The sequence below is a fragment of the Oncorhynchus kisutch genome, linkage group LG14 (assembly GCF_002021735.2).
Source record: "Oncorhynchus kisutch isolate 150728-3 linkage group LG14, Okis_V2, whole genome shotgun sequence".
NCBI classification, from domain to species: domain Eukaryota; kingdom Metazoa; phylum Chordata; class Actinopteri; order Salmoniformes; family Salmonidae; genus Oncorhynchus; species Oncorhynchus kisutch.
Genome location: NC_034187.2, coordinates 37,781,869 through 37,807,242, shown reverse-complemented (window position 1 = coordinate 37,807,242; position 25,374 = coordinate 37,781,869). Strand labels below are relative to the sequence as shown.

Genomic DNA, 25,374 nt, shown 5'->3' with positions numbered 1-25,374 from the left:
TATGTGTTGTATTGAAATTAATAAAGTGTTCAACTTCTTACGTCCCCTTTATCCTTCTTAGCTAGCCACAGACTACACTTTAGCTGGCTAGTTAGCAGAGCAGTAGATCGAATCATTTTGTTTTACTTAGCCTACAAAGATAAGCTATATCTTATATAGCTATAGTGATGGGGCAACTTAATGGTTTGGTGAGGGCCAACATGAGGAATAAAGTTCATCCTGTGTCAGTGAGTGTACCTCTTAAAGGATCCACCCCAATTTTAAACTTTCGCCTAAAATGACATACCAGAATCTAACTGCCTGTAGCTCAGGACCTGAAGCAAGGACATGCATATTCTTGATACCATTTGAAAGGAAACACTGAAGTTTGTGGAAATGTGAAATTAATGTAGGAGAATATAACACATTACATCTGGTAAACACAAAGAAAAAAAAACATGTGTAGTTATTTTTTTGTACCATCTTTGAAATGCAAGAGAAAGGCCATAATGAATTATTCTAGCCCAGGTGCAATTTAGACTTTGGCCACTGTATGGCAGCAGTGTATGTGCAAAGTTTTAGACTGATCCAATGAACTATTGCATATCTATTCAAAATGTATCAAGACTCGCCAAATGTGCCTAATTGGTTTATTCATAAATTTAAGTTCATAATTGTGCACTCTCCTCAAACAATAGCATGGTATTCTACACTGAAATAGCTACTGCAAATTGGACAGTGCAGTTAGATTAACAATCATTTAAGCTTTCTGCCCAGATCAGATATGCCTATGTCCTGGGAAATGTTCTTGTTACTTACAACCTCATGCTAATCACATTAGTGCACTTTAGCTCAACTGTCCCGAGGTCGGGACACCGATCCTGTGGAGGTTTAAGTTTGAGAATCTAAGCAATACAATGTTTGCTATACAGCTGTCAACATTCTACAAGGAAAGAAAATCAATTATATAATCATCAACCAGATTTCCCCAGGTGCGACTTAGATGAGTGATAACGCAATTCTAGAATGTTGTCATTGATGAGAACATATCTAATAATCTATTGACATTCAGAATGATTGACTTTTAAACATCCAGCCTGTATTGTTGTTGCATAACCAGAGACAAATCTTCAAAGTCACAGTATTTATTTATTCAGAGTGGCACATGCATTCAGTCTTGATTTATAGGATCCTTCACACTGTATGATAGATATGTCAAGTGATACAATCCCAAGTTATCAATTGAACGTTTATGGAACAACTGCACTTGTTAAATATTTTACAGCTGTAATGTCAATCAATCAAATAACTTTATACTGAATACAAATATAAAGGCAACATGTAAAGTGTTAGTCTCATGTTTCATGAGCTGAAATAATAGATCCCAGAAATGTTCCTTATGCACAAAATGTGTACAAATTTGTCTACATCCCTGTTGGTGAGCATTTCTCCTTTGCCAATATAATCCATCCACCTGACAGGTGTGGCATATCAAGCTGATTAAATGGCATGATCATTACACAGGTGAACCTTGTGCTGAGGACAATAAAACCATAAGCTGCCTTCAACTTTAAGATAATTTGGAAGTACATCCAACTGGCCTCACATCCACAGACCATGTGTAACCAGGACAACCCAGGACCTCCACTTCCTGCTTCTTCATCTGTGGGATCGTCTGAAACCATGAACATGAACATGAACATTATAAGCCTCAGAACCTCACATTCTAAATGCTGGGATGAAATCTCAAACATTAAGCTTCAAAAACATCAAACTGGTATCACTGGGGACAACACTGTCCACTCTGTAGCATAATCTAGTCAGTAGATGAACATTTACTTATTGCATGTGAATTTGCTGGCTTTTCTGCAGCTGATGATACTGGAGAGTATTTCTGTCTGTAATAATGCCCTTTTGTGGGGAAAAACTCATTCTGATTGGCTGGGCCTATGCCCTCCCAGGCCCATCCAAGGCTGCGCCCCTTCCCAGTCATGTGGGAAGGGCCTAATCAATAAATATAGCACATTTCTTACAACAAATGCATTTCAAGGTGTTCAAAGTCATGCATATAGCACTTTCCTCTTGGCAGGTCTCTATAGGTGACCAGGGGATTCTCTCTACCACATGTGAATGCTCCCGTGGAGCTCCTAAGTGCAGCCATGCAACTGCATTGGCTATTTTTGCGGTTCACAATATCGGCTGTATGGATGTGTAATGTGAGTGGAGGAAGCCGCTTGTGCCCAACCAGATGCAGTCCATGGAGGATCTTTACCCGGCCGAAGACGACTAAGTCTCTGTCCCTAGAGCCCACAGAGGAGGATCTTCAGTGGCTAAGGAACCATCTGTGGGGCAGGTTCAGTGGAATGGCAGGTCTGTACCAAATATTTCTTTTTTTAAAGGCACCTGGAGCATGCATGGCGATGTCGGTGGAGCAGCAGGATGCTATACGGCAGGCAACAGTTGGGACAGTGCACCAACCCCAACTGGCACATCATAAGGAGAGGGAGGTTGACGGCCAGACATTTGGCGCAGCAGTTAGGGCCAAGCACGTTACTCCCTCGCTGCTAAAAAAGGGTCCTCAGATCACAGTCATTGGATGGGGTGTTGTCTGTAAAGTGGAGCACAGATAACAAAGAGGAGGACATCAAGGCATTCAAAATGGCTACAGGGATGGAGATGCAGGAGTCAGGGCTTTGGGTCATGGGGACTGGTATCCTGGGTGCCTCACCGGATGGTCTGGTGGGCACCACAGCAGTGGTGGAGGTCAAGTGTCCCTATGGTGCAAGGGACCTTACCATTGAAAAGGCAGTGAAGTCGAAGGATTTCTCCATCCTGGACGGTCTTATCGCCTCCGTGACGACCATCCTTACTGGCACCAGGTCCACTGGATCAGCGTCCTCGTCACACCTCCTGTCAGTACCTGTGTTCAGGGAAGCCAATGGTCCAAAAATATAAACGCAACAATTTAAAAGATGCCATCTGTGGGATGTTCAAAGTTTTTGATATTTTTTATAACCCAACCCTGATCTGTACTTCTCCACAACTTTGTCCCTGACCTGTTTGGAGGGCTCCTTAGTCTTCATAGTGCCACTTGCTTGGTGGTGGTGCCACTTGCTTGGTGGTGGTGCCACTTGCTTGGTGGTGGTGCCACTTGCTTGGTGGTGGTGCCACTTGCTTGGTGGTGGTGCCACTTGCTTGGTGGTGGTGCCACTTGCTTGGTGGTGGTGCCACTTGCTTGGTGGTGGTGCCACTTGCTTGGTGGTGGTGCCACTTGCTTGGTGGTGGTGCCACTTGCTTGGTGGTGGTGCCACTTGCTTGGTGGTGACTTGCTTCTGAAGCTAAGCAGGGTTGGTCCTGGTCAATCCCTGGATGGGAGACCAGATGCTGCTGGAAGTGGTGTTGGAGGGCCAGTAGGAGGCACTCTTTCCTCTGGTCTAAAAAATATCCCAATCCCCCAAGGCAGTGATTGGGGACACTGCCCTGTGTAGGGTGTGTCTTTCGGATGGGACTTTAAACAGGTGTCCTGACTCTCTGTGGTAATTAAAGATCCCATGGCACTTATTGTAGGGGTGTTAACCCCGGTGTCCTGGCTAAATTCCCAATCTGGCCCTCAAACCATCATGGTCACCTAATATTCGCCAGTTTACAATTGGCTCATTCATCCCCCTCCTCTCCCCTGTAACTATTCCCCACATCGTTGCTGTAAATGAGAACTTGTTCTCAGTCAACTTACCTAGTAAAATAACGGATAAATAAAAAAAACATCCATTGATGGAAAATGATAAGTAGACTCCGAACTTCGGCTTGTCTCCAGAACCCTCAACGAAGTCCACAAACATCATATATGCAATAACTGTTTCGACTGGGAAGCATGCGGACACCTTTACAAGCGCGGAAGAAGTGCCTGTGTCGTGAACAACAGTGTGAGGATCAAATCGTATTGGTCACATGCAGATGTTAATGAGAGTGTAGCGAAATGCTTCTAGCTTGTGCTTCTAGTTCCGACAAAGCAGTAATATCTAACAATTTCACAACAGCTACCTTATACACACAAGTGTAAAGGAATTCATAAGAATATGTACATATACGGCATAGGCAATAGTGGAATCGGCGGTTAGCGTTCAAAATAAAAGTCCCCCATTGAAACTGATACAAATAATGGAATCATGCCAATTGGACTAGTTAATGCTAAACAAGTTTGAAATGTTGTATAAATTCAACAGAATGCCGTTAATTTGACACAGATAAAGTATAGTGAGTTGAAATCGCACGGTGGATGTATTAGACAGATATGGCTGTACAATGCAATGTTACCTCTGGATCTTGGGTCCGGTCTACTCAGCGTCACCGCAGGTTACAAACATTATCGTCTCTCTTATTGCGGGACTTCAACTGTTGGAAATCACCTAACTGTTCAGCCTATTGTGTGTATTTAACATTCATCTTGAAATGTACAGCCTTGCCTATAGTTGAGTAACGCTCAACTCCTCTCCTTTTTTTTATAGTTGAGTTTGGATAACCAGTCGTGGGATTTGCTAGCAACAACAGTCACCTTCAGTCAATTCTGGAAACTCCTACATTACCGGTTTACAACTGCGGTCCTGAAAATTCATACTTTAAACTTTTATCAAATAAAACCACTGACTTCTTCGTCGTGTGTCGGTCGTACTACGTAAACGGAGATTCAATTGGCATATGCGTGCGGATTTGTGCAACACAAACGAGAAAAACTTGGGAGGTTGTATCCTTTTAACAAAAAATATGAATTTCAGCACCCCGCGGAAAACCGCAGTTGTACAGGTAAGCGTTTTCAGAATTGACACTTTTACAAGAATCGACTGACAAGAGACCCAATGTTGTTGCTACTAAATCCCGCGACCAGCAATCATAACTCAAACTCCACCTCAAGAGAACGGGCTGAACCTTACCTACGGATATTGGGTCCATGAAATTGAAAGTAAACGGATACCCATTGATCTTGAGTCCATGAAATGGGGGTAATATACAATTTGCCTAGTTTTGCCTAATATGAATGTTCAACAAGTACAATAGGTTGAATAGTGAGGTGATTGTCCATAGTTTACAACGCGAACATGTGTAAACGTCATTTTGTGTTCCCGAGTAGGCTGAATGTGTAGAACATTACAACCTTGTTTAGAACAATTGTGGCATAATTCCAATTAGTTTTTTTAATCCGTTTGCAAGTTAATGGGTGACTTATTTTGAAGGCGAATCCCGATGCAACTGTTGTGGGTCACGACAAAAACACCAAATACAGAGGCTAGGTAACACGATTTCTAATCACAAAACTCCAGTTTGCATCTTACCTTTACGATAAACAAACACCACATCCTCTCGTTCGGGTTACCCCGTTTCCTTTTTTAATTTTCCAACGTTTAGTTTCTTCACTGCTATGAAACCACAACACGCTTGTACTTAGTGTTTCGGGCAGGCTTTAAGAACAACGTTTTTGACGGTTTGCGAGGGCGTAACGTGGAGAAAAGGTTGCGAAAAAATGTTTAAACCGCTGCACCGTTCCTGGTAGTTTTCAAATAGATCTATCATTGTTCGAGGCTAGAAATGTGTTGTTCAATACTGGCCTGTCATGTAATCTGGTTTATTGATATGCCTACATTAACAGTGCAAGATTATCTTTCATCGTGGATTGTACCCACAGCTAGGTTTTATAGATTTACTATGAACCACTGAAAGTGACCTAGGAATGTAATCACCTGGTTTAAACTAGGCCAGTAATTCGAAAGATCCATTTACCAATACATTTTAAGAATTATAGCTCAAACTGGACATTTTAATTTGTAAGTAAAATGCAAATACTATTCAGTTGTCAACAACATATCTCAGTGTCTGGATTTTTTTGGGAATAAGTATAATTCGCATTATACAACCTACTGAGTAATGATAGCTAATACCTGGGAGAGGACTGGTGAAAGCATTCCAAATATGATCCAGAACTAATATAGCATTCAGAGCCACGTTGACTGACAAAGGGGCTACATTAGGATTATTAGCAGTCATGTGGGGCATTGATGGTAGATGGAGGGATGTGTTGTCTTACATGTTTATCCCCAAGTCTGCATTTTACCGTAGACATGACTAAAACAAATGCTTCCAAGTTTAACGAAGGGATGGTTTGAGCGACAGCTACACAGAACCTCTCACACGCACACAGCAGAGGACACAGCAGAGGATCCTTGTTTGTTTTAGGTTAGGAAATGAGAGGGATCTCATAGACCCAGATTTTAAACAAAGCAAGCCTTTTAATTTCCACTCCGCTTTTGATTAGGTCCAGGCCAGTGACTTTACGCTCATTAACTAGCTCGTTTGCCAAGCGCCCTTTTCCAGTGAGCTACAGGGCCAGAGTCAGACACACAGTATTTAGCGTGCATCTCAGTAGTCCAAAGTGGCTTCATCTCCTTTCCTCCATCTATACCAATTTGAAAGAGCTCGATTAGTGGAAGCTTGGCCGGCAGCCATGGTAGCTAAGGCATCTACCATAGTGCGTTCACAGGTCCTATAGTTCCAAACTAGTGAGGATGAAAGGAAGGAGACAAGGAAAGTAATCCATGTTAGACTATTAGGATGCACCCGAAAACAAACCCCTTCCAATAATCCTACATGGATGAAATATTTCTATCCTCACTCTCACTCCCCATCCCTTTCTTGGCTTCTTCCCCATATACACTGCTTAAAAAAATAAAGGGAACACTTAAACAACACAATGTAACTCCAAGTCAATCACACTTCTGTGAAATCAAACTGTCCACTTAGGAAGCAACACTGATTGACAATACATTTCACATTCTGTTGTGCAAATGGTATAGACAACATGTGGAAATTATAGGCAATTAGCAAGACACCCCCAATAAAGGGGTGGTTCTGCAGGTGGCAACCACAGACCACTTCTCAGTTCCTATGCTTCCTGGCTGATGTTTTGGTCACTTTTGAATGCTGGCGGTGCTTTCACTCTAGTGGTAGCATGAGACGGAGTCTACAACCCACAAAAGTGGCTCAGGTAGTGCAGCTCATCCAGGATGGCACATCAATGCGAGCTGTGGCAAGAAGGTTTGCTGTGTCTGTCAGCGTAGTGTCCAGAGCATGGAGGCGCTACCAGGAGACAGGCCAGTACATCAGGAGACGTGGAGGAGGCCGTAGGAGGGCAACAACCCAGCAGCAGGACCGCTACCTCCACCTTTGTGGAAGGAGGAGCACTGCCAGAGCCCTGCAAAATGACCTCCAGCAGGCCACAAATGTGCATGTGTCTGCTCAAACGGTCAGAAACAGACTCCATGGGGGTGGTATGAGGGCCCGACGTTCACAGGTGGGGGTTGTGCTTACAGCCCAACACCGTGCAGGACGTTTGGCATTTGCCAGAGAACACCAAGATTGGCAAATTCGCCACTGGTGCCCTGTGCTCTTCACAGATGAAAACAGGTTCACACTGAGCACGTGACAGACGCCGTGGAGAACGTTCTGCTGCCTGCAACATCCTCCAGCATGACCGGTTTGGCAGTGGGTCAGTCATGGTGTGGGGTGGCATTTCTTTGGGGGGCCGCACAGCCCTCCATGTGCTCGCCAGAGGTAGCCTGACTGCCATTAGGTACTGAGATGAGATCCTCAGACCCCTTGTGAGACCATATGCTGGTGCAATGCTAGACCTCATGTGGCTGGAGTGTGTCAGCAGTTCCTGCAATAGGAAGGCATTGATGCTATGGACTGGCCTGCCCGTTCCCCAGACCTGAATCCAATTGAGCACATCTTGGACATCATGTCTTGCTCCATCCACCAACGTTGCACCACAGACTGTCCAGGAGTTGGCGGATGCTTTAGTCCAGGTCTGGGAGGAGATCCCTCAGGAGACCATCCGCCACCTCATCAGGAGCATGCCCAGGCGTTGTAGGGAGGTCATACAGGCACGTGGAGGCCATACACACACTACTCATCTGGACTTGTTTTAAGGATATTACATTAAAGTTGGATCAGCCTGTAGTGTGGTTTTCCACTTTAATTTTGAGTGTGACTCCAAATCCAGACCGCCAAGGGTTGATCAATTAGATTCTTTTTTGTCAGCACATTCAACTATATAAAGAAAAAAATATTTAATATTATTTAATTCATTCAGATCTAGGATGTGTTATTTTAGTGTTCCCTTTATTTTTTTGAGCAGTGTAGTACTTCACATTCCAACCAAAGGTGCAAAAGAAGGCAAGGGAGAACTTTGGTTAAAATCTCTGTATTAGTATTTAAAAAATAATTTCCCTTTGACATAAATCAGTTTTAAGTACCATTATACAAATCTTTCCATAAGTTTCTTCTTTCTTGACACAAAAATAACCATTATGCTTTCACACACACACACGGCACTTTGGACATATGGAGCAGTTAGCATTGATCTGCTGGTTTGGGGTTAGCTTAGTTAAACCAGATGGAATACTACACAAGCTATGGTGAGCGTAGTGTTACATCTGGTTTCACCGGGCTAGTTTTGGGTGGCCATGCAGTGCAATTATCAACTTGCTGGTAAAGATGGCACACCTTTCCCCTCTGGCATTTATACCTCGACTACAAATACACTTATAGACCACATGAAGATTTAAAAATCACATACACACATTTATGGCAGGAGTACAGTATGCATGTTAGGGAAAGATTACATTTGGAAACTCAAATCTGCTGCATGGTTGTTACTCATCACAAAATAAACCCCTACACTGGTTCATTGGCTCCCATCTTGGTTGTAGTACAGTACTTATCCAACTCTTACCAGCTAATGAATGGTGTGTGTGTGGTCCAAAAAGATGTGGCTATGGCACATCTATGCCTGCCTGTACTGTATGAGATGGAATGTGCCATACCTCTCCAGAAAGAGGGCACTGTAGAACATTAATCAGGACGTGTAGGTTATGCTCATGGGCTGTCCTCTGCACCACAATTAACACCCCCCACCTCATGGAAGAGTTGGTTGGCCCCACCTGATAGAACTCTTGTACACCAGTAGTTTTCCACATTACTAGAACGAGGGAACCTCTTGGGTTGTGGCTCATGTCTGGGATCTGGCTTGAAATAGTTGTTTTGTTTATTAAAGAGGGTCACAAGACAAGCGAGCATACAAGTTAGGGTTCACGATTGGAGCGTAAGAATTGTTATGTTTTGTTTTCCAATTATGTCACACGTACAAATGTTACATACAGTAGGCTTCCTAAATGTCAAATACATATTTTCCCAACCTGTGTTACTAAAGGTCATTTATATTAATCTAAAATCAGGTCCATTTGGATTGTGATAGTAAACGTTACATCCTACAGTATATCCCATTACTCATACAGTAAGGTCAAATAATCTTGGTTTAACCAAGAACTAAAATCTTGCATCATTTGGTCAGTCTGTCCACGAGTGATGAGGTCACAAACAACACAGTTTGTTCAATTTCATTGAGGCTATGGATTCAAAAACGAATCTAGATGGAGATTTCCACTTGAGTTCATAGTAAAACTAGAAGCCTACATGAGGATTTCAAACCAGTTAAACAGAACTGAACTTGTAACTGATGTTACAGAAGTAGGCAAGACACATGAACCGAGAGGAAACCTACAGTTTGTAATCAGATACAGTAGGAAAACAAGGAAGCTACACAGAATTAACCCCATGTCAAAAAAGCCCTTAAAATCAATTACCGTGAATGAACCTTCTGTAAAGAACGAGTATCATTCCAAAAAAGCAGCATCTCCAAAAAGAAAGGTGACTAATCAAACCATGTTTAGAGGATCCTAAGGCCTGCTTGTAGTTGGCATCTGACAAAAAAGTGATTTCTTTCATATTTCTCTCTTTTCCTAGTAGAGGTTAGATAGTTTTCCTACCCTGACAAAAATCCTCTCGATACCTATGTCTGACTAGCCTGTATAGCGCCCTCTACACTCAAGGTCAAACTGCGACTCCTTCATTTCCCAATGCCACAAGCTCTCCCCCTCCACACAACCTTTCTCACCCTGCAGAATCTGCACCAAGCCTAGCAGTTAGCAATACACAGAGGTAAGGAAACTTCAATGATCTTTGCACTCTTCGGCATTCTGTCATTTAGCATTGCACCATTAGCATCATCGCTAATGTCATTATTATCACTCATTAGATCCTAGCCGTTTAGTGGCCCTCGGATATTTCTCTATCCATTCTTCTCGTTACTTCTAATTTATCCAAAGCGTGGTTTGCTGTCGTTCCTCGCTACTGGAAGGTTTGATGGGTTGTTGTTAAACTGAGTTTGTTATTGTCTGTTATTCCGGTGTTCCTGTCAATTTTTTGGGTTCTTTGTGGTCTCAAAGAATCGCTGCACTTTGTTTCAGTGTTCGCACAGAGTTTGGTTCTCTCTGTGCCGGTTGTTTGAGCTCTAAGGTGTGGGGTGGAGGGGCTTCCTCCCGGGTCTCATGTGGCTTTGTGTTTCTGGTTGCAATTGTTGTCTGTGATGGAGTGGCTGTTGTGGTCTCCGGTCAACCCCCCCTGTAGGCTGTTCTCCTGCGGTTGCTCCTCCTTGGCGCGGAGGTGCCATGGCTTCACTGGAAGGGCTAACACCAGCAGCAGGCATGCGATGTGTATGCAGTAGTACCATGACCTGGCGAGAGAAAATCAATCAGTAAAGTAATTAATCCAATGTCATCTGTTCAGTATAGCACTCTTCACAAATGCATTTGTCACGAAACACAAATCCAGGTCTAAGCCCTGGGAAAGAGCATGCCGAGGACAGTTTTCTATGTGGCGTACAGATTCCAGAAGAGTTTGCAAAACGTCATTGTGAATACAAATTATATGGACTCATTACGGGTCCCAACAAGTTATTCTAGCTCATCCTAACGGGATAGAAAATCCTGAGTTTTATATCTCTGATTATGGGAACACTATGTCCTTCCTTCCATTTCAGCAGCCAGCCGTCCCCAAACTCTCCTGTTTAATGACTGGGTTTTATACGCTCCTCAACCTGGCAGATGACACAGAATATTTGCCTCCATTTTTACTGGAGTGCCTTGAATGCATAAAGCCCCTCTTATTTCTCCGTGTGAATCATCCCCGTCTTCTAGTCATTAACGGGTCTTGTTAACAGTTGGACACTAAAGGGGAAAGACCTAATGCCGTGTGCCCATCTGTGCCGTGTTCACTCGTTTTATTGGCCTGCCTTTTTAAACAGGCATTTGTAAAAAATGTCCCATAAAAATCAGGAGAGGTTTTGAACTTGGTGGTGCTTCCCAGGACTCTTAGGACCCAACACAGTATGTGCAACTCACCTTTGTCGTCTACACATGTATTAATAAAAAGGTACTGTTTTGAAAACTAGACCTACATTGTTAAATATAACAACTTCTTACATTATGCATGTGTTCGCCCCTCCTGTCTCAGCCTCCAGTATTTATGCTGCAGTAGTTTATGTGTCGGGGGGCTAGGGTCAGTTTGTTATATCTGGAGTACTTCTCCTGTCCTATTCGGTGTCCTGTGTGCGTTCTCTAATTCTCTCCTTCTCTCTTTCTCTCTCTCTCAGAGGACCTGAGCCCTAGGACCATGCCCCAGGACTACCTGACATGATGACTCCTTGCTGTCCCCAGTCCACCTGGCCATGCTGCTGCTCCAGTTTCAACTTCCACCTGACTGTGCTGCTGCTCCAGTTTCAACTGTTCTGCCTTATTATTATTTGACCATGCTGGTCATTTATGAACATTTGAACATCTTGGCCATGTTCTGTTATAATCTCCACCCGGCACAGCCAGAAGAGGACTGGCCACCCCACATAGCCTGGTTCCTCTCTAGGTTTCTTCCTAGGTATTGGCCTTTCTAGGGAGTTTTTCCTAGCCACTGTGCTTCTACACCTGCATTGCTTGCTGTTTGGGGTTTTAGGCTGGGTTTCTGTACAGCACTTTGAGATATCAGCTGATGTACGAAGGGCTATATAAATAAAATTGATTTGATTTGATGTGGAATCAGTCATGTCACTCACCTGTAGAACTTGAGTGACGGCCCAACGGCCAATAGGACGAATGGCACAACCGTGTAGCAGATGGCGACCTGAGTCCCTGCCCACGTGATGACATCGTAGACGCTCTTGTGTGTCGTGGAACCCAGGAAGTACGGTTTGATGTTGTGTCTAAGCTGGAAGTGAGCCAAATGAATACATTGTGAATCGGTCCCACAGCAAACGCCTCACATCATTATGTTGCATTGACTTTAAGATGCAGAAAGTAAACACTAAAACACTTGTAGAGAAGATGTGATGGAGGTTAGAGACTAAAAGATAGACCCATCAGTGAAGGCACAGAAACAAAATCAGCTTTGACTTAATAGGCATGTTGTAGCCATTATAGAACGCCCAACAAGAAGTTTTACTGACCACGTTCTTTACCTTACATGGACAGAAGCAATGTACTTCATCATTAGTGCATAACTCAACCACGACCTGCATTTAGACTAGCGATATGAATCTCAAAAAGTAGAGCTTCGTCTTTCTGAAATTGTTTTTCAGGACATGGCCGAGGTGCGTTTCTCTACCGTTCTCACTCATTCACCCCCCCCCCCCCCCCCCCCCCCCCCCGTGGTTTGTACGAGAATGCACTGGCCTAACAAACATGACGCATGAAAACTCCCATACCAGCCCATGCTTACACCAAATCCAATGCTTAAATTAATCCATGAGGGTGAGTGAGTGCAAAGTGCACACTTTCGGATAGGGAACCGTAAAAAAAGAAGTCCCTCTCTAGTTCTGTGTATCGTGACATCTTGTGGTAGTGTTATTCCTAGATGTGATGAGAGGGAGAATGGAGCCAGGTATTGAGGAGAGGTTCTCTTTCTGTCCTCTAGGACTCTCCTACTGTCGCCGTGGGGATCAGTCTGTCCATTACCCTGTGATCTCGGGCTCTATCATACTGCGACACACACCCTTGCTGGCGTATTGCTCATGCGTAAAGCAGACTCCCACCCACACAACCATGGGGTATGAGCTTTAGATCCGAGCGGACAGTGCCCAGGGTCTGTAGTTCTATATTCTCCCGTTAAAATAAGAACAGGGCCACGGCTCTGTGTCACCTCTCTGCTGTCTTTACATAATAATACAAGTAAAATGGTGGAATGTTTATCAAATTTAAGGTCTGTTTTGTCGCTAATGGTGACTGTGACAAATGGAATGAGATGGGGGCAACGCCAGCTAAAAGACATCACTTATGTGCTTTTGTGACCTTGCGTGAAACCTGATGATTTCTGGTTTTGCCAGAGTTAACACCTCAGCTTTCAGCCCATGGAATTCTGCCTAATACCCCCAGAACTCGTGTTCGCGCCTAGAGATGACACCGAGGGTTTAACCAGTACCTATAATCTGGTTCAGGTTATTAATCAACCTACCAGGGTGTTTACAAACACCACAGGAACAAGATCAACCACATATATCAATCACATTTTTACTAATACTGTAGAACCTTGTTCTGAAGCTGTGTCCGTACCCGTTGGATGCAGGGATCACAATATTGTGGCACCACACTCCAAAAAGCAAGTGCTGCAGGCCCTAGTTTTGTCTTATCTTGATTCTTGTCCAGTCGTGTGGTCCAGTGCTTAGAGGAAAGTCCTAGTTAAGCTGCAGCTGGACGCTATCACGCCTTACCTCTGCTATTATTACTACACAGGACACTATCGCTGCAGCTGGCCCAGAACAGATCGGCATGTCTTGCTCTTCATTGTAATCAGAGGTCTGATATAAATACTATGCATGCCAGCCTCTCTTGGTTAAGAGTTGGTTTGAGATTGACTGCATCACTTCTTCTTTATATAAGAAACATTGTGTTGAAAATCCCAAATTGTTTGCATAGTCAACTTACACACAGCTCTGACACACACACTTACCCCACCAGACATGCCACCAGGTGTCTTTTCACAGCCCCCAAATCCAGAACAAATTCAAGAAAGCGTACAATATTAAATAGAGCCATTATTGCATGGAATTTCCATCTCATATTGCTCAAATAAACAACAAACCTGGTTTTAAAAAACAGATAAAGCAACACCTCGAGGCACAACGCCTCTCCCCTATTGGACCTAGATAGTTTGTGTGTATGTATTGATATGTAGGTTACTTGTGCCTTTTGTATCTGTATTTTTTATCTATGTAGTTCTGTCCTTGAGCTGTTGTCTATGAATGTTCTGTATTATGTCATGTTTCATGTGGACCCCAGGAAGAGTAGCTGCTGCTTTTGGAACAGCTAATGGGGATCCTAATAAAATACCATCTGAAAGAGGTAATGCAGTCGAGGTGTGCAGACAACCCCAGGTCAGTAACACTAGCTGTATTGGCTGTTTACTCACTGTCCGTGCTGCCATGGTCATGCCAATGCCCGTGAGAAAGGTGAGGTAGTACCCGGGGTACACTCCGTGCCACATGGCCGACAGTAGGAAGGTGGCCGCTGTGGGGTTGATGGGACAGCGCTCATAACACACCCTGTTGAAGACAGACATGGCACAGATATAGCATTAGCATCCCCGCTAATGCTAATCACAAGACTAAAATCGCAGCCTGACTGCACATGATGCAGATCTAGCATTAGCACACTAGCATCCCAACCCTGTGTAGAGATAATGGCGCAGACACTAGCATATTCCGTGCATTTATCAGCATTACTACTGATATAAGCCTACTATCTGTGATTGTACAATCTACTATATACACACACACACACACACACACACGACTACTGTTGTGCGATAGTACAGCGTAATCTGGTTTATGATGCATTTTACCTTTTGAGCCAAAGCGCCGTCTGGATATTCCAGTTGTCGAGGAACATCTTGAAACTGGTGGCAAACTGAAAAGAGAGTGGTTGTTGAAGTAGTGAATGTAGCCTAAATAATGAATAATAGCCTACTTCTACAGTACTAGTGAAATGTGATTATTATTTTTTTTTTTAAGGCTTACCTCAATGTCCAGTATTCTCAAATTGGATATCAGGTCCCATCTTGGTGTGCCATCTTTGTTGTAGCCATTGAAGCCGAAGCCTGCAGCGTTGTTGATGGCATCAGCTGTCCAATGGGGAAAAAAACAACCGAAAAGTTACCAGGCAGAATGGCAGAGGCCAACAAAGAATAACATTATCCCTTACTGTCAAGACCATTTCGTTTGACTGTACTAGGCTCTTCAGGGGTATTGTTCTCCACATTGCCATAGGAGGGCAGTGTAACACAACTCAAAAAAGTAGCCACATTTTTTTGTGTGACTTTAGAAGGACCACTAGCCGAGGCAATGTCACCCTGATTTGTTATATGGGGTGGCCAGCACCCACATAATTCTCCCCCAAATGCCCAAAACGTCTGTCGTCCATCTTGTCTTACACTTTTAATCCCTGCACCACAAGGCCTCTGGCCAGGCCATCATTGTAAATAAAAATGTGTTCTTAATTGACCTACCTAGTTAAATAAAGCAGCACCCATATAATTATCCCCCAACAGCCTTCATATCCCAAATGACTTCCCAAGAAAAACATGTTTTTTTAAAAACTTCACATTTAGTCACGTGAATATATGTGCACTCACACAGGGTCCAAATGAAGTAGTACTTGGGCCGGGTGGCCAGCATGGAGAGGTACAGGTAGAGGACCTGGAGGATGAAGGGGGTAGAGGCCATGAACTTGTCGTCGATGGAGCGCTCCACAGGAAAGATCTTCGACACGGACAGGAAGACGGCCAGGGAGATGGCACAAGTGCACAGCTTGGAGATCACGTTGTTCTGTGAAGGCGAAACGGATGATTTTAAGACATAAGGAGGTCATGCAAGCTTATGCCAGTCCTAAGAAGCATTTTAACCAGATAAATCGATTATACCCGCAAACTAGGGTTAACATTTTTTTTTAAGTCTATTTACCGTAGATGTGAGGATTTGAACACTATGTCAATAGTTAACGTCTGAAATATCAGCTTTTTAGGTGGGGGGGGGGGGGGGCGAGGAACTTAACAGGTATAGGCCTATCCCATAATGTACAACAGCAGGAAATATTGGACGTGTTGTGTTGCAGCTTTTGTGTTTTGCCTTCTTGAATTGCCACCTCTGTTCAAGATTAGCCTGTAAATTCACTTGTACATTTAAAAAAAAAACGGCAACACTTCAGCGAGGCTGTCTGAGAAGTCTATATTTAGCACGGCTTGTATTGTGTCCCTTCCCTTTACTGAATATCGGTCATAAGCCTCTCGCAGGAACAACTCAGACTCTTGAGTGAGATATGAATCATAGAAACGCCAACGATGTCAGAATAATTGAGACGCGCTCCGAGGGACGAAGTGACACGCTACATTCTTTTCTCCAGCCATCCTGATGTAAAAGCTTATTTGGGTTGTAATTAAAGCTGTACCATCTTACCGAGTAAACAACACATTATATAGATTGTAGGTCACGGGATTGATTATCATTGTTGTGGTGGACACACACACACACACACAGTAAGAGGGCATTTTTCTTCTACCCGTGAAACCAAACATTATCAGGCAAAATAAGCTCCTTCATTGACTCAGAGTTCCTCAGTCTAGTCTGGTAACCTGGTGATAACACCATCGCGGGGATTAGGAGGAGAATAAAACGCAGACTGTCTGGTGGTGTCTCGTCAGAACTTTTCAGCATCTGTAGTTGAATTCATTGGAATGACAGCTGAATTTCTAGACAAAGGACTGTGGTACTGGTTGTTCTCGCTTTATGCATGAAAAGCACAGCGTTTCCATTCTGAACTACAAGACGGCATAACTAGGGCCTGGAGTTCCATGTCACATTACAGCAGTGACTGTGATGAGAGACACGCACGCCACACACACGTACATTGTAATATTGTTGCATTAAACATGTTGTATTGTAGATATGTAGTGGGGTACCAAATGTTATATGATGTACTGTTTTAGCTTTTGTTGTGTGTGTGTGTGTGTGATGTAAGTGCCTTAATGTGTTTGAACCTCAGGAATAGTAATCCCTAATAAATACAAATACACGCTTTACCATGACTGTTTGTCCACTATGCACTTACGCAAGCCCTAACTCACACTACCAATGATCACCAACTCTTCCTAGAAATATAGGCTGCGCAGGCATTTGCTCCACTCCAGTCCAAGACAACTAGTTCAACGACTCGCCTAATTCTTAAGCCCAGGTGTGCTAGGACTGGACGAGAGCAAAACCCAGGACCAGAGTTGAAGACAAAGTATCTTTTCTATTCTACTAGGTTCATCCTGGTTCAGGGAGCTCTGGCATTGTGGTACCTTGGGCGAGGGCTCCGTATGCTTGTGCTTCCCGTTCTCCGTCCCGTTGGCCTCCAGGTGGCGAGGCTGGTAGGCCGTGCCCTCGATGAAGGCCGTGTAGTCGTTGTAGGAGCAGGTGGGCCCGGCCAGGATGCCCATGAAGTTACAGTTGTAGCTCAGGTACTCCAGCAGACTGGGCATCTTCCTGGGGGAAGAGGATGAGACAACGGATGAGACGTTAGACAGATGTCAAAGAGAGGCAGCCGTCTCTATCGGCCACGCTAGAAAACGTGGACGTGCTGGACGGCGTTCTCGGAGCGCTCGAACCTCCCATCCAACGTTACCCTCGTCTCGTTTCTATCCATGTGTCTTTTAGCATGGTAAGTAGGTAACATTACCCCTACCCCGGCTTTGACCCTAGGTTAGAAACAAGTAGCACATGCGTCAGCCCTTTTGGCGTAGCATTCTAGCATGGCGATAGTGAACGCCCATCAAGTAGAGCAGCAAGAGTAGAGACCTAGTCTTCACTGAGGTGACTCAGCAGACACATCCACTGTAGTTGAGGTGTTGGGGGTCACATCAGCAGATGACATACGTAAAGCATGTTTCTTAACTCCTAATGTACTTCACAAGACTGATTTCACAACGATGTGTAATTTTCAGTTTTTTTTTTTCAAGGGATGACTTCAATGTCCTACTAAACTTGCACAGATATTGTTAAAGTAGTGCCAAAACGACTCTTAGATTAAATTCCTTTCACCCAGTAGTTGGTGGTCCCATTGTATAAACTCCTTGGTCTCTTACAGCTTCCTGACTGCAGGGCTCCAAACTGCAACCATTTAGTCACATTTTGCGACCCTTTAACTTAGCAAAGTTACATTTTTAGCTGTTCACACGGCTGCGAGCTTGACATTCTACCAGGTCACTTCAATGAAAATGTCATCCTGTACAGAAAGTTTCTGCCTGGCTGCTGTAATGAGCAAGCCTGTAACGCACACTCTCCCCTACCTCGTGTGCCCCTTGTGATTGCAATTCTGAGGGGGGAAAAAGAACAGCCGTGGAAGTAACTAGTTGTCCATATTAAAGAGAGGATGGTTTCTATTTCTCAACAATCATTATTGAGCTCAAAGCAAGAAATAAGCGAAATTGAGCATTGGCTATCGCAAGTGCACTAGGCCCCGTTTTTTCAGGACATTACATTCATTGTTAGATGGCTACTAGCAGTAGATGTTATATTTAGAGTTAGCGATCTAGGTAATGTGTTCAGAGTTTCCACGATATGTATTAGTGCATATAAAGATTGATCTCTATTGAAAAAATAAATAAATTCTAGACCCCTATTTTTACAGTAAAATATAGAAACAGAAATAGCCTAATCGTCAACTCAAAATTCATGACAATCACTGAATTAGGTTGCATATCAAAATATGGGGGATGGGGGGGGTGTCCCCAAATCATGGGCTTGGTGCCACAAACTGAAAGTATTAGTGGCATCAGTGCCACCAGGGGCAAATGTTAGTCTGGAGCCCTGGACTACCCTGGTCACATGACGTAAGGTACGGCTGGGTACCCTTTGGAGCAGGGATACAAACTCCTTCACAGCCCCTGTGACTGAGAGGAGCCGTGGGGTGTTTAAGTCATAATAACCGCTCTAATTATTGTTGATACCAAGAGCATTCTGTACTCAGTCATTTCATGGGAAGAAAATACAATATTATAAGATTCCTCCAGAGGCAATGATTTCCATCTTATTCCTCTTTTAGAAGCAAATATCCTGTTGCGAGGTACATTTTGCATGGTGCTGGACACAATCTTTCCTTGTGTCCAAAGCATTCAATATTCTCACTCAATATTATTATAGAATAAGTTGAAAAAAAGACCCCCAATAAAGAAGCATAACAAACATCATTGTAATGTTATAATCTGGTGTATACATTTAGTTTTGATGTATTTGTAAGGGGACCCAAAAGGAAATACAATTGTCATCCTCTGTGATTTTTAAATGCAGTGTCCACGTGTGGTTGTATTGTGCTTTAAAAATGGTCCAAATCAAACTGTCTCTAGTCCAGCTGGGAGAGTAAAAACATACCTGGATCACATACCTTACAGCTAGGCATCTCTGACTGGGGGTCAGCTGTTCCTCCTTCCTCGCCAAGCCTATGGGAACACAGAGTGTGGTCACATGACTTGCACCAAACCAAACCCAACCCTTTGACAATTATTATTTTTTACTGTATAGTCAACTCCTAATACAGTAAGTAAGAAGCATTTCAATTTGAAAACATATTCTTCACTCATCAGGTGTTGATTGCAATACAATAGAGTAGAATATACACTGCTCAAAAAAATAAAGGGAACACTTAAACAACAATGTAACTCCAAGTCAATCACACTTCTGTGAAATCAAACTGTCCACTTAGGAAGCAACACTGATTGACAATAAATTTCACATTCTGTTGTGCAAATGGTATAGACAACATGTGGAAATTATAGGCAATTAGCAAGACACCCCCAATAAAGGAGTGGTTCTGCAGGTGGTGACCACAGACCACTTCTCAGTTCCTATGCTTCCTGGTTGATGTTTTGGTCACTTTTGAATGCTGGCGGTGCTTTCACTCTAGTGGTAGCATGAGACGGAGTCTACAACCCACACAAGTGGCTCAGGTAGTGCAGCTCATCCAGGATGGCACATCAATGCGAGCTGTGGCAAGAAGGATTGCTGTGTCTGTCAGCGTAGTGTCCAGAGCATGGAGGCGCTACCAGGAGACAGGCCAGTACATCAGGAGACGTGGAGGAGGCCGTAGGAGGGCAACAACCCAGCATCAGGACCTCTACCTCTGCTTTTGTGCAAGGAGGAGCAGGAGGAGCACTGCCAGAGCCCTGCAAAATGACCTCCAGCAGGCCACAAATGTGCATATGTCTGCTCAAATGGTCAAAAACAGACTCCATGAGGGTGGTATGAGGGCCCGATGTCCACAGGTGGGGGTTGTGCTTACAGCCCAACACCGTGCAGGACATTTGGCATTTGCCAGAGAACACCAAGATTGGCAAATTCGCCACTGGCGCCCTGTGCTCGTCACAGATGAAAGCAGGTTCACACTGAGCACATGTGACAGACGTGACAGAGTCTGGAGACACCGTGGAGAATGATCTGCTGCATGCAACATCCTCCAGCATGACCGGTTTGGCGATGGGTCAGTCATGGTGTGGGGTGGCATTTCTTTGGGGGGCCGCACAGCCCTCCATGTGCTCGCCAGAGGTAGCCTGACTGCCATTAGGTACCGAGATCCTCAGACCCCTTGTGAGACCATATGCTGGTGCGGCTGGCCCTGGGTTCCTCCTAATGCAAGACAATGCTAGACCTCATGTGGCTGGAGTGTGTCAGCAGTTCCTGCAAGAGGAAGGCATTGATGCTATGGACTGGCCCGCCCGTTCCCCAGACCCGAATCCAATTGAGCACATCTGGGACATCATGTCTCGCTCCATCCACCAACGCCACATTGCACCACAGACTGTCCAGGAGTTGGCGGATGCTTTAGTCCAGGTCTGGGAGGAGATCCCTCATGAGACCATCCGCCACCTCATCAGGAGCATGCCCAGGCGTTGTAGGGAGGTCATACACACTACTGAGCCTCATTTTGACTTGTTTTAAGGACACTACATCAAAGTTGGTTTTCCACTTTAATTTTGAGTGTGACTCCAAATCCAGACCTCCATGGGTTGATACATTTGATTTCCATTGATCATTTTTGTGTGATTTTGTTGTCAGCACATTCAACTATGTAAAGAAAAAAGTATTTAATAAGAATATTTCATTCATTCAGATCTAGGATGTGTTATTTTAGTGCCCCTACTATATCCCAGGTCGTTTTGGTCCTGAATGCTGATAGCCGTGGTATATCAGACCGTATACCACGGGTATGACGGAATATTTATTTTTACTGCTCTATTTGCATTGGTAACCAGTTTATAACAGCAATAAGGCACCTCAGGGGTTTGTGATATATGGCCAATATTCCATGGCGCTGTTCATAAGAACTGCCCTTAGCCGTGGTATATTGGCCATATACCACACCCACTTGGGCCTTATTGCTTAAATGCATGTCAGTATCTGGTGTGGCCACCAGCTGCATTAAGTCCTGCAGTGCGTCTCCTCCTCATGGACTGATTTGCAAGTTCTTGCTGTAAGAGTGGGGTAACAAGTTCCCGGACATTTCTGGGGGGAAATGGCCCTAGCCATCACCCTCCGATCCAACAGGTCCCAGACGTGCTCAATGGGATTGAGATCCGGGCTCTTTGCTGGCCATGGCAGAACACTGACATTCCTGTCTTGCAGGAAATCACACACAGAGCGAGCAGTATGACTGGTGGCATTGTCATGCTGGAGGGTCATATCAGAATGAGCCTGCAGGAAGGGTACCACGAGGGAGTAGGATGTCTTCCCTGTAAAGCACAGCGTTGAGATTGCCTGCAATGACAACAAGCTCAGTCTGATGACGCTGTGACACACCGCCCCAGACCATGACGGACCCTCGATCCCGCTCCAGAGTACAGGCCTCTAACTCTTTTCAACGATAAACGCGAATCCGACCATCACCCCTGGTGAGACAAAACCGTGACTCGTCAGCGATGGTGGGTTTGTGCCCATAGTCGGTGTTGTTGCCGGTGATGTCTGGTGAGGACCTGCCTTACAACAGGCCCTCAGTCCAGCCTCTCTCAGCCTATTGTGGACAATCTGAGCGCCAATGGAGGGATTGTGCGTTTCTGGTGTAACTCGGCAGTTGTTGTTGCCATCCTGTACCTGTCCCGCAGGTGTGATGTTCGGATGTACCGTGGTCAGCAACTGTGGACGATCAGCTGTCCGTACTGTCGCGCTGTCTTGGGCGTCTCACAGTACGGACATTGCAATGTATTGCCCTCAGGCACGTTCACGCAGGTGAGCAGGGACCCTGGGCATCTTTCTTTTTGTGTTTTTCAGAGTCAGTGGAAAGGCCTCTTTAGTGTCCCAAGTTTTCATAACTGTGACCTTAATTGCCTACCGTCTGTAAGCTGTTAGTGTCTTACGACCGTTCCACAGGTGCATTAATTGTTTATGGTTCATTGAACAAGCATGGGAAACAATATTTAAACCCTTTACAATGAAGATCTGTGAAGTTATTTGGATTTCTATGAATTATCATTGAGGGACTCGTTTGGCATAGAGGAACAATGTGGCAGTCTACGTCGATAGGAAGAGATACCGGGGGACTCTCCCAACAAATCACGAGGCACGCAGGCAAAACTGTTTCACTTAAGGTAGTTGATGCAAACTAGCCACTTGGGGAAATGCACTCATTAAAAATAACAATTGGTTTTTCTTGCTAGCTACTATTTAGTATTTCATTCAAGCGGATGAAGTAGTGATCTAGAAAGTGACATAGTTCCTCTATGCCAAGAGTCCATCATTGAAACCAGACCCTAGTCACTGTGTTGCCGAGGGTCAGGTTTTCAAGACTAAGGGGCAGAGGACTAGATGGTCACACTGCCATTCAGCTAATAACCAGATTAAACTCAGAATCAACTGCTATTCCACCCAATACTCCGAACACACATTGACCGTAAATCATGCCAACCACACAGCTGGAAAAAAAAACGCGCACGCAACTGTAAAGCCTTAAAAGGGATACTTCGGGATTTTAGCACGGAGGCTCTTTATCTACTTCCCCACATACTCAGATGAACTCGTGGATATCATTTGCACCGGTCTGTGTCCAGTATGACGGATGTTAGAGGTAGTTTTGTGAGCAAATGCTAACTAGCGTTACCCATAGACTTCCAGTTATTGCGCGACGACCGTTCTTAGGCACAATGCGCAAGCAGAGTGCCTGTATACAGCCCTTAGCCGTGGTATATTGGCCATATACCACAAAGCCCCCGAGGCGCCTTATTGCTATTATAAACTGGCTGGTTGGTATATGCCTCAATCCCAAACAAATGGGAAAGATGGGCAACGTCTAATTTCCTATTTTTAGATGGTGCCCATCTTTTCATTTTACTCGAGTGCGAAATTGTCGGCGTTCCCAACCTTTCCCATTCACTTGGGTGCCCACTCTGCACCTATGTCATTACACTACGCATCATGTAATACTTTGTTTTTGTATTTTTAAGATGACATATTATTGCATGGGACAATATACACACGTTTTTGAAAAATAAAATGTTGAGTAAATGTATTTATTGGAGACTTTATTTTAATAATAGATACAAATGTAATGAATTGAAAGTTGATGTAAAAAATAAAAAAAATATTTTATGATAAGGTTACGCCATTAGATTTGGGCTGCGGTCACCAGAAATGAAAAGTTTTCCCCAGAATTTCTGATGAAAAACATGGGGTCCCTAATGAAAAAGTTTAAATACCACTGCATTACATGCTTCCCTGGACAGAAAAAGAACATGCAGTGTTCTCTGTGACATCACATAGAGAATAGGGATTATGGTCTTAGATGGTCGTAGCCTACACTGCAACTAAAACACTGGATGCACACACACACACACACACACACACACACACGCCACCTGAAGCTATTTGAATGAAGTGGAGGAGCTGGTCAGCCTCAACTCCCCTAAGCCTCTCGTACACTCGTTCATTCTAATCCTGTCCTCCCGACACCCATCTCTCCATCCTTAATTAGCTGCTGTGGCCGTTTGGCTACTTCAGACTTCTAACGCTGGCGCTCTACTTTCCAGGACTTCAAAGGGAGTACAGCCATGTAATCCCCATTCACAGCACACACACACACTTCTCTCTATGCATACAGTATCTGACATCATGGATGATTTGGTGTAGGGGAGAGGAAAAGGCGAGAGGAACTTGGAGAGGGAGGGAGAACGCGTAACGTTACATAAGCTCGTTTACATTGCCACCCCTACTCACGCGACTGAGTCCACACTAAACATTCCTCACAATACAACCACTGATGTATCAATTACTGTATTATGAAATCTGTTCCCAAAGAGCGGTTTTAAAAATGTAAATCAATTTTAAAAATGGTATATAATGTCTAATTTCAATTAAAAGTAATAAAATGAGAAACTGGATATAAAAAGGGAACTATTTATTGTCTGCAAGGTGACGAGGAGACAGACAGAAACTCGCCGTCGAAAAGGCCTCGCAGATGAAACCAAAACAATCAAATGGAACATTCATATCCCCTCTGACTTTGTGTTTCTATTCAAAACAAGGTGACTGCAGATTGTGTTCACTATGCATAGCTTTAGCTGTCTGGCAGAAAGGAAGCCGAGCAGCGCAGTTCATAAAAATCACTGTCTTGTCTCTCTCCATCTGCTGCTGCTCTCAAGTCCCACGTGACTGCCGTGACTGCCGTGACTGCCGTGACTGCCGTGACTGCCGTGACTGCCGTGACAGCCTTTATCGATGTCATGTTCCTTCACCATGACTCACCTCCTTAGTTAACGCACATTACACACAGATACACACAGGTACACACATGCACGTCTCACCGTCGTGTATCTCAAACGCCAAGCTGGTGATCTTCTGAGTGATGACCATCATTGGCCTATAGGAGAAACACAGGAGAGGAGAAACCAAAATCACATCAACTTATGGTCACCCGACTGCCTCCGTTCTCTCACCTACACTGGAACGAGCTTCTCCTTCCATATCACATACAAGATAACATCCCATCTCCATCAGGCAGACATTACTCATTTACCGGTGCATTTGGGAGGACTGCTGTAGCGAGACCTGTCAGTCACTCTGTATAATACAACAGTGACTTCATGCTGCTTTTGTATACGCCCTAAAGACAACGTGGCACAGTGCCAAGTATGTAATACTATGTGACAGAAGAATGGTGGGGTGAAGACTATCCTTATTCAAATGTTTAGATTCATTGGTTGTAAGGTTGCGCCCACACTACTACACTGTCTGAGCCAAGGACTACATGCTTTCTGGTAAGTTTTGATTACAATACTGGGTGGGGTGAACATATGTTTTGTTAACTTGTAAACAGCAGCCATAAGCAAAGTGTGTTTAAATCATTTCTAACTTCTTAACAATTTATGCTAGGAAGTTTTTGCTACCATGTGGATGTTAGCTTCCTTGAGCCTCTCCAGTCATTTCATTTCAAAACATTCATCTTACAAAGT

At 44.2% G+C, this 25,374-nt stretch overlaps 1 protein-coding gene and 1 long non-coding RNA gene across 3 annotated transcripts in view; both read right to left on the bottom strand.

The window, feature by feature from the left end:
• Positions 1-1,108: 1,108 nt before the first annotated feature.
• On the bottom strand, positions 1,109-5,655 carry LOC116353374 (uncharacterized). 2 transcript variants are annotated; one of them, XR_004202783.1, is made up of 3 exons: positions 3,036-3,087; positions 2,775-2,899; positions 1,109-2,587 (listed from the first exon to the last, which is right to left on the bottom strand). It is a non-coding gene; the product is annotated as an uncharacterized LOC116353374 (long non-coding RNA). The 2 variants fall into 2 exon arrangements; XR_004202784.1 differs by lacking the exon at positions 3,036-3,087 and adding an exon at positions 5,307-5,655 and having other exon boundaries at positions 1,109-2,899.
• A 2,559-nt stretch (positions 5,656-8,214) lies between these two features.
• mboat2a (membrane bound O-acyltransferase domain containing 2a) overlaps positions 8,215-25,374 on the bottom strand; it is a 91,287-nt gene continuing 74,127 nt past the window's right edge. Inside the window, exons 5-13 of the mRNA XM_031788359.1 lie at positions 24,727-24,782; positions 19,326-19,380; positions 17,245-17,428; positions 15,541-15,733; positions 14,927-15,030; positions 14,752-14,816; positions 14,320-14,452; positions 11,972-12,123; positions 8,215-10,600 (exon numbers count right to left, since the gene is read on the bottom strand). Of these exons, the coding sequence (XP_031644219.1) occupies positions 10,414-10,600; positions 11,972-12,123; positions 14,320-14,452; positions 14,752-14,816; positions 14,927-15,030; positions 15,541-15,733; positions 17,245-17,428; positions 19,326-19,380; positions 24,727-24,782 (1,129 nt within the window). The 3' untranslated portion in view covers positions 8,215-10,413. The remainder of the gene's footprint in view (positions 10,601-11,971; positions 12,124-14,319; positions 14,453-14,751; positions 14,817-14,926; positions 15,031-15,540; positions 15,734-17,244; positions 17,429-19,325; positions 19,381-24,726; positions 24,783-25,374) is intronic.